At 38.1% G+C, this 14632-nt stretch overlaps 2 protein-coding genes across 2 annotated transcripts in view; one reads left to right on the top strand and one right to left on the bottom strand.

The window, feature by feature from the left end:
• ACOX3 (acyl-CoA oxidase 3, pristanoyl) overlaps nucleotides 1-12490 on the bottom strand; it is a 32243-nt gene extending 19753 nt beyond the window's left edge. Inside the window, exons 1-6 of the mRNA XM_029962581.1 lie at nucleotides 12312-12490; nucleotides 10525-10758; nucleotides 9714-9785; nucleotides 8950-9039; nucleotides 7209-7352; nucleotides 6294-6382 (exon numbers count right to left, since the gene is read on the bottom strand). Coding sequence (XP_029818441.1) covers nucleotides 6294-6382; nucleotides 7209-7352; nucleotides 8950-9039; nucleotides 9714-9785; nucleotides 10525-10758; nucleotides 12312-12479 — 797 coding nt within the window. The 5' untranslated portion in view covers nucleotides 12480-12490. The remainder of the gene's footprint in view (nucleotides 1-6293; nucleotides 6383-7208; nucleotides 7353-8949; nucleotides 9040-9713; nucleotides 9786-10524; nucleotides 10759-12311) is intronic.
• Nucleotides 12491-13900: 1410 nt separating this feature from the next.
• The window catches only part of TRMT44 (tRNA methyltransferase 44 homolog), an 18495-nt gene continuing 17763 nt past the window's right edge, over nucleotides 13901-14632 (top strand). The window contains exons 1-2 of the mRNA XM_018076439.2: nucleotides 13901-13983; nucleotides 14206-14544. Coding sequence (XP_017931928.1) covers nucleotides 13901-13983; nucleotides 14206-14544 — 422 coding nt within the window. The remainder of the gene's footprint in view (nucleotides 13984-14205; nucleotides 14545-14632) is intronic.

The following is a 14632-nucleotide window of genomic DNA, read 5'->3' as shown; positions in this document are numbered from 1 at the left end:
TCACGTTTCTAATGGTTATTAACCTAGAAAGCATAGACTTGGCCCACATCTGTCAACGCATTTAGGGGAAAAATCTCCTTAAAGAATTGAAGGAATATCTTACAATAATGGAACTGTATACACAGTCATGGGGATATCATGTACCAGCAAGTTTGGAAAATGGTTAAATTTCACACAGTGATGACAAGACCAGAGGTTTGAAAGCTGCCCTACTTAGGGCCTCTTCAGTATAGCAAATAGCATGACTGAGATTAAGACCTCTCAGCAAGACAGAAGGACAGCTGTCACTTGAAATACATATCACAGGGCTCTACAGCGATGTGCAATTTTGCATCATGAAACCACATATTTTAACACAGGTAAAAACTGTATCACACAGATTTCTACCTTGACTAGCTGAGCAGAGTGAAGTGCTATTCCAATAGTAGCATTCTTGTTTGGGTTCTTTGGCCAGTAGCTTAGGGAACATTTCAAGCTAAGTTAATCTTACTCTGACTTTAAATCATGCAATAGTAATTCAGCTGGTGTGCAGCAATGCTGATAAAAGAGGAGCAGCTGGAAAAGCTAGGAGCTCCTTTTGCCAGTACTAAATTAATAAGCTGTTACCTATAGCACAAATCGCTCAAACATGCTTTGGTGAATTTTAGACTCACTAAAATGCCTTTTCTGCCAGCTTTTGTTACTGACTATGTTAGAGATGGTGCAAGGACACCAGTCAGACTTTCAGCCAGAAACAGAAAACAGGTGAATGGTATTGGAAGGCTGTGAGTCAAGTGATCTCACGGCTGTTTATGAGATACAACAAACCTTGGGAATAATAACATTTCAGAGGTTTGGTGAAAAACTTTCAGAAGGAAAGAAAATAGCCAGATATTCCAGACTGAAATTCACAGAAAGGTTAGAGTTGAAAAGAGTTACAGAGAAACTGGGGAAAACTGCAAGGCAGTATTTTAGCTCTAGTTTCTACAATGAAGTCTCTAATCTAAGAATGAAGCTCTGTACAGTAATGCTGAATAGCATTGATAAAACAACATAGCATTTTATAGGGCTCCTAATCCACCTTGATAGACTTCATGAACACAAACAGATCCACTCATTCTAAAGTTCTTACAGATTAAGTGCCAGTCTTGCAAGGAGCTCTGGATGTGCAGACTCCTGCAACTGTGAAGAGCTGAGAGAGTTCTGCTAAGGAAGAAAAAAGGTTGTTTGAAGGTCGCTGCAGATGCGAGGCTGTATTTCTGTGCATGATAAAACAAATGTGTGACCAGATCTGCATCTACCTTTCCCCATTAGCACCACCAAGTGCCTTTCAGTGTGAATCAGAGATGGCTGTAGAATTGTGAGGCACATGAACACGACAAAGATGAGGGTATACGGCAGCACTCTCCAGCTATGTGACTACATCTTAGTAACGTGCACAGCACTGTAGGTCTGTGTCTAACCTTGACTACAACAAAAATCACTGTTTTGACTTAAACTGAAAACATGTAAGATGTTTGCAAACTACTTGGTTTCAACTATGAAAGTAGCACTTTTCACAAGGATTGAAGTATTGATGCTATATTCAGATAACGTAAATACAGGCACAGGCATTTTTAACATTTATTTTTCTTTTACAGCCATTTCATCATTATTGCAATTGTCTGTGACTTAGGTCAGAGGCTGTAAGTCAATAAAAAATGTTAAACAAGCCCAAACTTGTTTATTTGGGAAGCAAGACTGATTTCTACACTTGATTTCTTATTCATATTTCTGTAGTGTCCCTTTCCCTGTACTGAAACAGCCACTCTTGAGGCCTTGCAGTGAACCACACATGACAAATGATCTGGTTGAAGACAGCTAAAATTGTCTGGTGTTTTTTTTCAGGCAGTTCCAGTTCCCTAGCTGAGTCCCCTACAAAGCTACATAAAAGTTCATCGCAGCACAAAGAAAAAGGCAGTATGGGAGCAGAAGCAAACAACCAAAAAAGCTGATTACAGATATTATCTTCACCAAACTACTGCTCCAGATTGAAAGATGAAGCTCCAAAGACTATTTAGACTTAAACTATGCATTACAGCTCCTATTTTCCTAGTGAAATAACTGCAACCATTGCAAAATCTAAATGAGTTAAGAGGATAAACACTAGGAGACAAAGACCTTTTGAAGGACTAGATTTTCATTTGTTCTGCCCTTAAACTAGCAGTAGCAGAATCATAATGTATTATTGGCAGTCATACTGAAGTAGTAACAAAGAAAAAAATATGAATTAACCATTTAAAATCATCTGTAAAGGTTTGGAGGTTATGTGATGTATGCCATCTTTGCCAATATACAAGGAATTGTACTGAGGGCTTTCAGAGCCTGCTAACTCTTTCTACAAGGGGTTCTTTTACACCATTTACTGCATTTCTACCCAATAAATCCCCTCTACCCATTTTCTCTTGGATATTTTGTTTTGTTTTCAGCATCCAGAAAACTAAATCTGGCCTCACTGACTGCTAGAAAATATGCTGAACATCTTAGCATGTTGTATACCTGAAGCCAGACATAACTGTACATGAAAGCTTGTTAAACAACTAATAAAAACCACCAGTCTTCCAAAGTGCATTATTATAATGAGATCCAGTTAACAATTCTTCTTCCCCCAGAAAGATTGTTTTCTCCTCTATAAAAAATTCAGCTAATATGACAGTTTCATTTTACTAGTTCTTCCTTTATCATAAGTTTTGTCTGCTCATCAAACTCTATACATGGTATCAGTGGATAGAGCTGCACGAGTTCAGAACACATTTTATAAAGAGAAGCATAGTAAGCACCACTTCAGAAACACAATTATAGCTGATTTTCACCTTCCCCAGGTAGATTCAGATGGGCATTATTTCCATTTCTGGAGAGGGGTAAGAAGCAATTTGTTGCTAGTTACAAATGGACATGAAATTGGTTCACCACCAGCCCAGTGTCAATGACTGATGCACACTGCAGTAATGGGTACTTTTGGTAATGTTACATTAGCCAAGGGAGACAGAAAAAACCCAAAAAGAAACAAAAAGAAAACCCCCACAATATAGGAAAGAAACAGAAATGCACATCAGCACTTACCCAATATGTGTGTGTCACACACACTTCCCTTATACCTTTTATTGCAAAGCCCCCGAAATCCCAAATACCCAGGGATTTTTTCAGTGGTTGTTTTTTTCCCCTCAGCTACTTCCGTTTTGGGTTTGCAGTGAACAGCACATTTCAAAGACTAGTGCCAGAGCACTAGCAACAGGTGGTCATTTTATTATCATAAAATAAAGACTGAAGCACTTGCAACCCCTGGTGGTAGTCTTGATTTAATTTTGGTAACAAAACACAAAACCAGTCTAAACTCTCCATAAAAAAACCTGGAGTTCTATTTTTACCCATTTATGCATTGATTACATGAATTGTTGCAAATTTCCAAGAGAAAGAAAAATATTTTAAAATATTTTACAGTGATTTTGTCTTTTTTTTTTTTTGTCAGGATAGTGAAGTTACAAAGAACTGTAAACCCCATGTGATTTTTAGACATTTGAATTATGAAACTATGAGAATTATTTGGAAAGACAGACTGAGAAATGGACTTACACTATGAAAATTCCACATTACTTATGAAATTCTTTCTTTTACTAGAGACATTACACTCTGCATTAGCAGGAAACCAGCTTTCAGTCAAACAACCCAAGAGATTAATTGTTTTCCAAAGCCAGAAGAGACAACTACAATCTCCTACCCTGTTCTCTTACATAGCATAAATCAATGGCATTTTCCAAGGAGGTTCTGGAATTTCTTCCCTGTGACCTTCATTAGTGTTCAGGAATTTAACTCTCTATATTCATATTGAAAATCATTAGCATAAATTTCTTGAAGCACAGGAACAAAATCAAACGTCTCTGACAGAGATGGCAGACTCTGATCTTCACTCTGACCACATATCCTAAGTGTAACTACATGAAAATAGACCTGATTGACTGTTCATAGTAGTTGAACCAGGCTTCAAATATACATTCAAAAAACCTGGCAGTGCATGCAGTAGAGACTAACACCTGTAGTCACGGCATAAGGGAATGTTTTCCCATCCCCACATACAACAGGCTTCTACACTGCAGGCTGTGCTTTCTCTGGGATAAGCTAGGATATAAGATTACTAAAGAGCTAAGGAGAACACCTTGACAAGGCAGTGTCTGGTGAAATGTCTCTCTGTACATCTGGCATTTTGCAGATCATGCAACCAACAGTCCATTTTCTGGGGTGGCACAGCACCTACAAACAAAAGCAGAACTCTGAAGCAACTCCCTCTCCAGTCCCCATCCAGACCTTCGTGTGCCTCTGAGAAGCAATGTCTATAAGTCCTGACATTTTTGACAGTTCAGTGTGAGCAGGAAGGTCACAAAACAAAAATTAGTTCTCTAGTTCTTGTGAACAATTCTGGTTTCTTGCCTCAGAGCTCTCCAAATAGCTGAGGTAGTTCAGGAACACAGGCTCCTGGAGTTGTTAGCTGTATAAAGGGTATCTATTGGTAACCTTGGGCTCTCTTGTTCTTCTGTCTTAATCTGTAGGAGTTGTCTTAAGCTTTCTAATGCAGGGACTGTCTTAATGCATACTTAAGAGACACAGATCCATGACTGGGGTTCTTTAGGCACTGCTGCTAGAAGAAAATATTATTTTTTTAAAGAAATACAGGCAAAGGAAACAAGAAGATTAGAATGATTAGAAAATATGACTGCTTTAAATGACATATGATGTCATAGCTAAGATAAGGGACTCCACCTGACATTAAGATAAAAATTCATTGATATCTCTTATTTACATTTTATTATGTGGATTATAATTTTAGATTATTCAGTTAATTGTTTAAGAAATACTCTATTTTTCCCAGTAGATCAAAGGGAAAAAAGGATTTAAAACTATATACATTTTGAATTAATGTAAAAAGCACACAGTTCTTCCTTGTGCTGCACATAAAACTATGCTGCATGTTAAGAATGAACAGCAGTATTTGAACATTTCTACAGAAATATGTAGTTGAAGTACATTTAGATTGCTCAGGCCCATGTTACTGTGCCATCTGGTGGCTACTAGTTTGTAATGCAGAAGCGGGCAAAAATATGCCCCCAAACCCGAACCTCCCTCTTTTCCAGGCCTTTTCTCACATTTTTCCTCTATAAAACTTAATTTTCTTTTTTTAAAATTTTTTTCTATTTATTTCTTCTGTGTCTTCAGGAAACAGAGAATCAATGAGATTGAGCTACATAAACACAAATTTCAGTGCTATTTTTGCCACTACAGCATATCTGGGATAAAAGGAAGAGGCTGCTACAGGCAACAAACTACAGAAGGAGGACTTGTGACCTTCTGGAAAGACAGCCAAAGGCTGTCTTTAGGATGTCTATACTTTACTGCAATGGTATGTTATGAAGGACAATACATATATCTGTAATGAAATTAATCTACAGAAAGAGGTAAATTTAAGGCATAAAGCAGTGACACCTCTCCTTGTTATTTTAAGTTTCTGTCTTTACACAGAGCTATGTAACTAATACAAGAGTTTAAATAGTAATTTTTACATATTGACCATTTTAATGCAGAAATCTACTTCGATTTCCTCACTGTCTCTCCTCCCCATCAGACTCCTTTGGTTAGTAAAGTTAGTAAGGCCATTGAAGCCCATGACTAAAAAATGGACCTCAGGTATTTTTTATTTCACACAGAGAATACAGAAAAAAAAAAATAAACCAAGCCTTCTCCTTCTCTTCCGCAGTGACCAGGATTTGTCTAGAAATCTCACTGTTTAAAAAAGATACAGAGTTTCTCTACTGGGCCTTATTAATCTTACATCTTTACTAACAATATTGAGGAAAACAATTAGCCTTCTTGCAGGCTAGAAATCAACAGAGAAAATTACGGGCTTACACTTACCTATGGGTACATAGGTTGATAAAGTTCTTTACTCAGAACTTACTGGAATGACTTTGTTGGGTTTTTTTTAATTATTACTGTTGCAGTGTGTGACTGAAAGACTGCTTTGGGATATTCACAGAATACTAGGGACAATTCACATTTTAAAAGGTTAGAGAAGCTGAAAGACTATGTATATTTAGATAGAAAATACTGAAATTCAACATTTTTCAGCCTGGGTCTTGTGTTATTTTTTTTTTGAGAAATACCAACAGTTTAAAACGAGTTGCCAACATCTAAGAAGTGAAGACCAAACTGACACAGGCGGATATTTGCAACATTACATTATGATATAACTGAGAATGTTTCCTCCTTCAATTGGATTGACTTACCCATTATCCAACCCATTCTGCCCAATTTTCTTTCCTATGTCCCCTACCATCACACCTGGCATTGGTAGGAGAGTTTTTGTATCTCGAATCTGTACAGAAGTGAAACAAAACATTATTTCAGTTGTGGAACAATGAGAGTTATTGCCTGAACTTTTCAAACAATGAAAATATTTTCAACTTGCACTCTCTTATTAATGCTAAAGAAAGCTCTGTTTCTTACAAGCACGTAATCCTGGATATAGCCTGTACTTAACCAGGATATAGATCTTTTATTGAAAATTACTTTGGCAATGACACTAATTACACAACTGTGTTAAATATGCCTTAACACTAATGACTGCTGACAGACTAACACTGAAATTTTCTTCAGGTGTACACTGACACAGTAGGAATCAATGAAACTTTTATGTAACAATCACCTTTAAAATATTCCCCAATTCTGTAATAAATTCTGTTCAGTCTGCAACTAGTTCATTTTACTATGTACAAGTTTTCTACTGCACTGCCATATTTTCTGATGCCTTTAACTCTAGAAACTGATTTCTGTGGCAGAAGCTTGCACATTTCATATAAATCAGCCCATAGCACTGGCAGACATAAATCACCTTAAGCCTCATGCAAGACTTTCAGGACTTCATATAACATAGGTGAGTTCTAACCATATAAGTACCATGATTGTCTGGACACTTCTCAGCTCTTTGGTATTTTTCAGAATTCTTTGCAGAAAACTGACAGTCTAAAACTGGCTGTACAACCATCGCAAAATCAGGGAACACTTAAAAACTTGTTACAGTTGCAATAAACTGTGATGGCATGAAATAAACAATCTGCAGGTCAGACAGAAATAAAGCACATCAGAAAGTCTTTAATTAGAACCCACAAAAGAAAAAAGGACTGGTACTATTTCTACCCTACCTGTACAAGAAAAGAATGCAATCCTTGGCACTGTCCATCAGGAGTATAGAGCTGGGCGTACAAAACTGCGTGAGTGGCATGTTTTCCCATATTACCAACCCAGAACTTTGCAGCTTCAAAGTCAGGTGTATTGATGACAAATTCCTGTAGCCAGGAAAGAAAAAAAAAATTATATACATCATAAAATTCAGCACACTGGTATTTTGGGTAGTTTTTTTTTTTCATTACCCTGGTAATGCCTTGAAAACCTTCATTAACTGCCAGGATTTTATTCTGTAATGCACTCCAACAAAAAACATGTCTCTTACTGTATTCAACTTTGGAGAGTTAGGAAAAAAATTACAGTTTAGAAAGTTCATTATCTCACCATAAAGCCTGAAATTCACCGTTTTTACTTGCTCATTTAAGCACCTAAAAAAAAATAAAGCAGACTGATGGACTCAGAAGCATTTCCTAGACCTTGGCTTAAACTGAGCTGTGAGCTCAAGAGGGTGACTGTGAGGGCTGTTCCAGCTGTGAGGGCTGAAGCCTATGCAGGGACCACCTCCTCCTTACACAGTTTTGTACAGAATGAAAGCCTGGCTAACAGTGTGAAAGGCAGCACACTTCTCAGTTTGGACAAATGGGGGACCACAAGTCGTCAGAATTCTGAAGAATACTTGCATCCTGAAATCTAGACATTGCATGCTTTCTGGATGTAAAAGAAACCTGAACTCGGGAGCTTCATGATCTGATCAAATAATTAGTCATTTCAGTCACTTTTACTGCAGTGCACTCAGCACCAGCTTAAAACTCAATTTATTTAAATGGAACTTCTCATGCTGCTGGTCTCACAAGCTTAGTTTGTTTGTGGTTTTTTTTCTGGAAAGAGATCTAATTGTCCATGTTGCATAAATGCTAACTGAACTGCTTGTATGTGAAAAAATAGACTGAAATGTTGTCCTACTGCAGAATATAAAATCTCACATTTCAAATCTATGATTCTCATTTCTCATTACAGTGAAGCCACTTCATGATGTGCCATTGTTTGCTTGCAGCAATAGTGCTCAGTTCTGTATATTACAGTGCAATAATGCCACAGTCTTTGGGGGAGATGAGAATACCTTCTTGGGACATTAAATAATACACTTTAAATTCTACGTGTCATGAACCAAGCATGTAGATGACAAAGAGTGAGAAAAAGTTGTAAAAGCCTTCTTTCAACTTCTATTTTCTTCTCTCTTAATGTAAAACTATAATGAATTCTAATCATTTACCAAGAAAATCCTAGGACAATGAATTTATTTCTGCAGTAGTGTTGATAGTAAGCACTATTCTAATGGAAAAAGGAGTTTATTCTTTTCTTTTTTGGGTCTGTTTGACAGTCTTCTTATATCTTTTTTTGTCTTTCTCATCCTAGGAAATAATCCTTATCTTTGTATAAAAAGCTTTAATATTTAAAGACAAAAGATAATTTAATCTGCACATTCAACTATTCCTTAAGAGACACAACAAAGGAAAAGGCTTCTATCCTTATTTCATATCACAACCAGAAGAGAAAGCAAGAAAACAGGAACTGTTATTGTTTAACAATAAACAATGGGTTTAATAATTTATAATAATGTAAATGTATCACAACTTTTTTTAAATTTGAACTTGATTCTTTCTTGTTAATCAAAAGAAATCCCTGAATCACTCTGTTCTGTTAGTGAATAATAGAGCTTAACATTGTCAAACATTACTCTGTGCATTAAGGACTAACCTGAGTGTTCTGATCAAATGTGGCAGTAGTTCGTATGGCTTTGGTATTGGTTCCATGGCTGAGCTCCGTCAGAGCAAAACATCCAAAAATCTAAATAAGGAGATACGAGGCACAGTTCAAGACCACCTTATTACAGTAGTTAAAACTGTGAGACTTTCAAATGATTGCAATAAAAGAGTAACAAAAGAAGCTCAGTTTGGGTGCACTCAGTATATTTATCTTGCAATATCAAAGAGGGTCTGGCCAGACAATGAACACTGCCCACACGGCCTAGACTGGAGAAACTCCAGTGTAGGACTGGAACCTCCTGTATCAGACAGGCTGCACTTATTCTGCAGGATACAGTCCTGAGTCTCCACTGGACTCCATATGGTGTTTCTCCGGCATTAAAACATTATTATTTTCCATTTTAGAGCATCAGAATGGAATTTTTATGGCATCATGGTAAGGGTATGGACATCCTGGTAGGACACTCTCAAATGACCGGAGAGAGACTAAGCTGGTGCAGTGTCATTTGTACTGCCTTCTGGAAGAAGTCCCCAGACTTTGCATGTTAACTTGGACAGTCTAAAAGAGATCCAGGAAGTGGTTTAGCAGCCAGTAGTGAGGATGGGCAGAGCTCAGTGCTTGAATCTGCCCCACGGTCTTTTCTTTTGCTATTTAGAAGTACTTAGGTATTTACAAAGATAGAAATAACAAAAAGCTGCAAGTGGTGACACGGTTCCAAAGGTGCCCACTTCTCACAAGTTATTTAAAAAAATTACCTCCATTCTATAAGCTTGTTTCAAAATGTGTGCAAACCTCTTATAAGCACTCATGATTGCCCCTGGAAATATCTGTAAAAACAGAGAATTACGAATTAAATCAGTGGCCTGTGATGGAATGCACAAATTGCACATGATTTGTAATAGTGATGGACAGTAAAGAGACCAGGGAAAGTGGGCTGTACAGTAAAGTACACTTAGATTATAGCTGGGAGAGGTAAGGTAGGATTTCATCTTGTCAAGGCCCCTTTACAGAAGACTAAACTTATCACAGATCTAACCTGTTCATGCCTCCATTGCAAACGCTTAAAAATGCTTTCTACTTGTCCTTAATGATGGCCCCTTGACTAAAGCAAAACCTAAAGACTATCCAGTTCATTTTACTACAAATGGATTAGGAACTGTTTTCCTAGATGGATATTCACATAACAAAATATAATTCCTGGATCCCCCTCTTCCATCTGAATAGTAATAATTACTTAATTCAACTGATATTATTTGACCAGCTATGTTGAGTATCCTGAGAGACTCATCTGGGAAACAACTGATTAACAGAATCCAGCCACTGATGTCAGCGAGAAACTTTACACTGGTTTCCATTCCTTCTGGATTCTGACCTTAATCAAGACACTGGGGTTTAGGCAAGGGAGTTTCTGATACTTGATACTTCTAAACAGCTGAAGTTTAATTCATTATTGAAAATAAAGGACTAGGGAAAGATATAACTTTAATAAAATAGGCATAAAGCCTACAATATTAGAAGTTACTGAAATTCAAATATACACCTCTATACCCCTTGACTTGTACTTACACCGCTATGTATGACAAATTGGAGACTTGGAGACCAATCATACATTCCTATACAGAGCACCATATTAAAGAACTTTAATGGGTTCTCTATGATCTCTTGTGGAGGAAGAAAATCATACTCAAAGAGCCTTTTACAGCGCAGAAATGTCAGCTCTTGATATTTCTCACGGCACAAATCTTCTCCAGGATGACGTGCAAAGAGAGGATCACTTTCCAGAGCAGAGAAGATTCTGTTCTTGAGGGCAAAAAAAATGACACGAGAATGTTAATTTAAAAGCATTAAAAAAACTAGTTAATTCTTCTAGGATAATACGGAACCTCAAACTACAATAATTTGATAAAAGGTGTAAATTTATAAAGCAAAAACTCCAGAGGATTAAAAAATATATTTAAATGGTCTGTCATTATATATGAAAGCTCATGAAGCTAAATTTTATGAAAGCTCCTTCATCATGAAGTAATAATGATTCACTGATTCGCTCTGAATGTACGAGAACAGTATGGTAAAACTTACTTGCTTTTTATAACAGCTTCTTTATTTCAATATATGAAGCTGCTGGCAGGATCTAAAGGGCAACATCCCTCAACCTGAGGACAAAGGTAAAACTCCAGGGAGTACGTTCAGTTAGAAATATGCCGTGATGGTAAAGCCATTAAGCTACGACAACTGCTCTGTTCCCAGATGAAAGCAGAAATGTACTCCATTTAATGGAACCATCATATGCAGCCACTCAATACAGGAATGTGCAACTTTTAATGTTTTACTTTGGATCTTTTTTTCCATTAGATGATATACTATGGCACTTTTTTACCTCAGATCTGTGTCTTCAAGAAATCCACATCTTAATTGTCTTTCATGTAATTTAGAAAAAAAAAATTGCAGTGCCTTAGGCGAAATCTTTTAAAATGTTTTTGAAGTCCTTTCCTTCTCTCTGAAGAGAATGACACAATAAGAAGGAAGAAAACCAGACTCCTTGTACTTTCCTTTGAAAAGCAGGGTCATTCCTTCTCCCTGGATGCACAACACTATATGCCCACAAGCTTTGAAACTCCCTCAGATACAGAGTACTTGTGTTCTTTCTATGCTCTTACCAGTCAGATGCAGAAAAAGGCCTTTTGATTTCTCTGATCTACCTGCTAGGATTTTAATAATTATGGTGAACATTCAAAATTAGCTTAAATCCATATAACTTTACACCACCTTCAAAAAAGCTAGCTCTTTCTCCTCTTACATCTCCAAGTCATGCATTTCCACACCATCTTTTGTGCTGCAGTTAATCTCTTTTTTTCGGTAGGGTTAGCTTTCAGCGAGGTAGACATGCTAATCTGCCCAACTGCAACATCACATAAGCATTAATGCAAGCACAGAAGGTTGTAGGAAATTATGTCAGGTGAAAGACAGACAGAAATACTATGTTTGACAGTGGCTTGAACTTAGCTCCACTTAAGTGCCTTGCAAAACCATGGGATAAATGACTTAATGCAAACAGTAAAGAAATATGGTAGAATATAGTTCTTTCTCAGTTTGAAATGAACACTTAAGTTCTGTAATGTAGCACCTGCTGGTCTCCCCTATACTGATGTTTAGTAATTAAATGAGCCTTATGAGACAGCAAAGTAGGTTGCTTAAAAGTTCATCTCTGTTCTGAAAACTGGATAAGGAAGCCCAGTTTCTTCATGCTCCCTGTTTACTGAGTATTATTAACTACTCTTCCTTTGAAAATCACATACTTGCTTCTACTGATATCTCCAGAAGTAAAACATGTTTACAGTTCTTGCAAAGTTTACCTTTAGTTGGATGATATCTTCTCCATCTAGTAACACTGCCATCTCTTTCCAGTTGAAGGAAGCTTTCTTACGGTATCTGCAAAGCGGGCCTTTGGGTAAATCTGGGAGCAAACTGTCCCACGAATTTTGGTTGCCAGTGGCTTCTTTCTGATTGGGTGTGGATGCCATTGTTGGCTAAACTGCAATCAAATGAGAAAAGATAAAATCACGAACTGAAGTTGATTTTTAATAATAAAAAGAAATCAAAAGGGTTGTTAATTAAATCCATAGACTTCTTTAAATGTATGTGTACAGCAGAGCAGAGCCAACTAAAAGCTTGTCCCTTCCTTTTTCTGATTCAACTGACTTGATACAAAGTAAGAAAAAATGCCTTTGATCAAATGTAAATGAATGACATTGTCTTTGTTACTAAAAGAGCTAAATACGAAACAGGGACACTATTGGTTAATATTGTGTAGTAAGAAAGGGGTCGATAAAAGACCCAGGCAAGAAAATACCATGTCTTAAATAGCAAAAGCAGTAAGTCCCCACAAAGTCTTCTGGCACCTTGCTGTGTGCATCTATGGGTCATGCAAGAGCACTGCAAAACTGCACAGGTGCTGCAGGATTTCTTTACCAGTTAGTACAACCACACTGGTTTAGGAGAGAAGGAACACCTCCCTTTTCGTTAGAACCTGGCCTAAAGGAGTAAAGGCTGATAGCTCTGCTGCTTACAGAAGCTGGTGTCAGAGGGCCCTCTGCTGCTCATGGCACACCAAACAATTCCTGCCACCAGACAGCAGAGATCTCTGTCATACTTGTAAAGTGCAAAAATCATCGGACAGGGGAGCAGAATCTGGCCATGTTCTAACAAGGAAACTGTCTGGAAAGCAATTCAAAAGTACAGGTAGGACATCCAGCTGCAGGGCTGTCCAAGGGCTCCATGTGGACTTTGAACATTAAAGTACAGAAACCACTAGTTCAGTCATATGCTTTTTCCATCACATTTTTTCCCTCATCATCTTGTTATACCTCTTTGCTACAGCTTCAACCTTATCCTTTCATGGAGGACATCCCCTAGTTGTGGACAGTACAAACATAGCAGAAGAGGACTGCAGGATAGTATTTCTGCATGTGACTTCCAAATCAGCTTTACGAAGGTGCAGCTCCAGTACTGAACAATAGGTTTGGAAAGAAACGAGAGGTGGGAGGAAAGAAGGGCAATGAGAAAGTGTTTCAACCTGCAGCCAAATAAATAGGTATACCACTTTTAACTGGAAAACAGGTAAATCAGGCAGAAGTTCAAGGCTTCTGACTCATAACAGAGAAAAAGATTATGTTGAGATATTGCAGGTACTGCATCTAACTTTACTGACATTGCAAATCAGTGAGATTGCCCATATGAGAAAAAATAATAAATAAAATAATAAAAAAAAGGATCCTGTACTTAAATCCGACTTTACACAATGTTTTAGTATAATCTGGCTCCAAGCAAACAGTTTCAAAACTAACTAGGAAACCAAAACAGGCGGTTACAATAGGAAAGTAACAAAGCACTGCCCTAAAGAATATCCTCGGTGTTGATTTTAGCCTTGTCCTGATATGTCGAAATGCGTGTGCAGTTGGCAGTAAAAACCACGTTATTTTCAATTTGCCAAGAGCGGCTGCAGTTTCACCGCGAAATGCTGAGCTGGCAACCTTTTTCTGCGGAAAGTGCTCCTGCTGGTAATTCAAATTCATGACCGGACAGCAACAGCGGGTCACAAATCACGAGGGGAAACGTCAGTTTGCAGGGCACTATCGTCGATTATCTTGTGTAACAACGACACAGCTCAGACACTTGGTAGTGCCAAGAATAATGTACCCTTATTCTGTGAGATTACATCAGCAGTGTTTGTTTTATTTTATTTTATAGCGGCTCTGCATTTCCGAGTGAGCTGCTGAGGGCAGTCGCCCAGAGAAGGACAACCCCGGGGAGGGTAAAGGCAAGGCACGAACCACTTCTGCGGGAGCCCTTTGAGGGTTCACTGCACAGCCGCTACTCGAACTGCCTGAATTCACGGCAGGGCCTCGCTTCTGCTCAGAGGAAGCAGAAAGAGACTACGTTTTGTGTACGAAATGTACACAAAATGTATCGAGACGTTTCCTTGGAAGAGACGGACAGCTGGGACTATCAGAGTTCCCGGTCTGGAGTCCGCTCTCAAGAAGGCTGTGACAGCGACACAGACCTTCCCCAAACAGTGCTACAAATGCAGTGACGACCCTGCAGCCTCACTCGCTGCCGGGAGCTCAGGGCTCCCCGTGTTTCCAGCCACAGCGGGGTCTCTCCCCGCACCCTTCAC

The sequence above is a fragment of the Manacus vitellinus genome, unplaced genomic scaffold, assembly GCF_001715985.3.
Source record: "Manacus vitellinus isolate BGI_N305 unplaced genomic scaffold, ASM171598v3 scaffold_0_pilon, whole genome shotgun sequence".
Classification (NCBI taxonomy): Eukaryota; Metazoa; Chordata; class Aves; order Passeriformes; family Pipridae; genus Manacus; species Manacus vitellinus.
The sequence above is the reverse complement of the archived record's forward strand: the minus strand, read 5'-3'. Positions and strand labels throughout refer to the sequence as shown.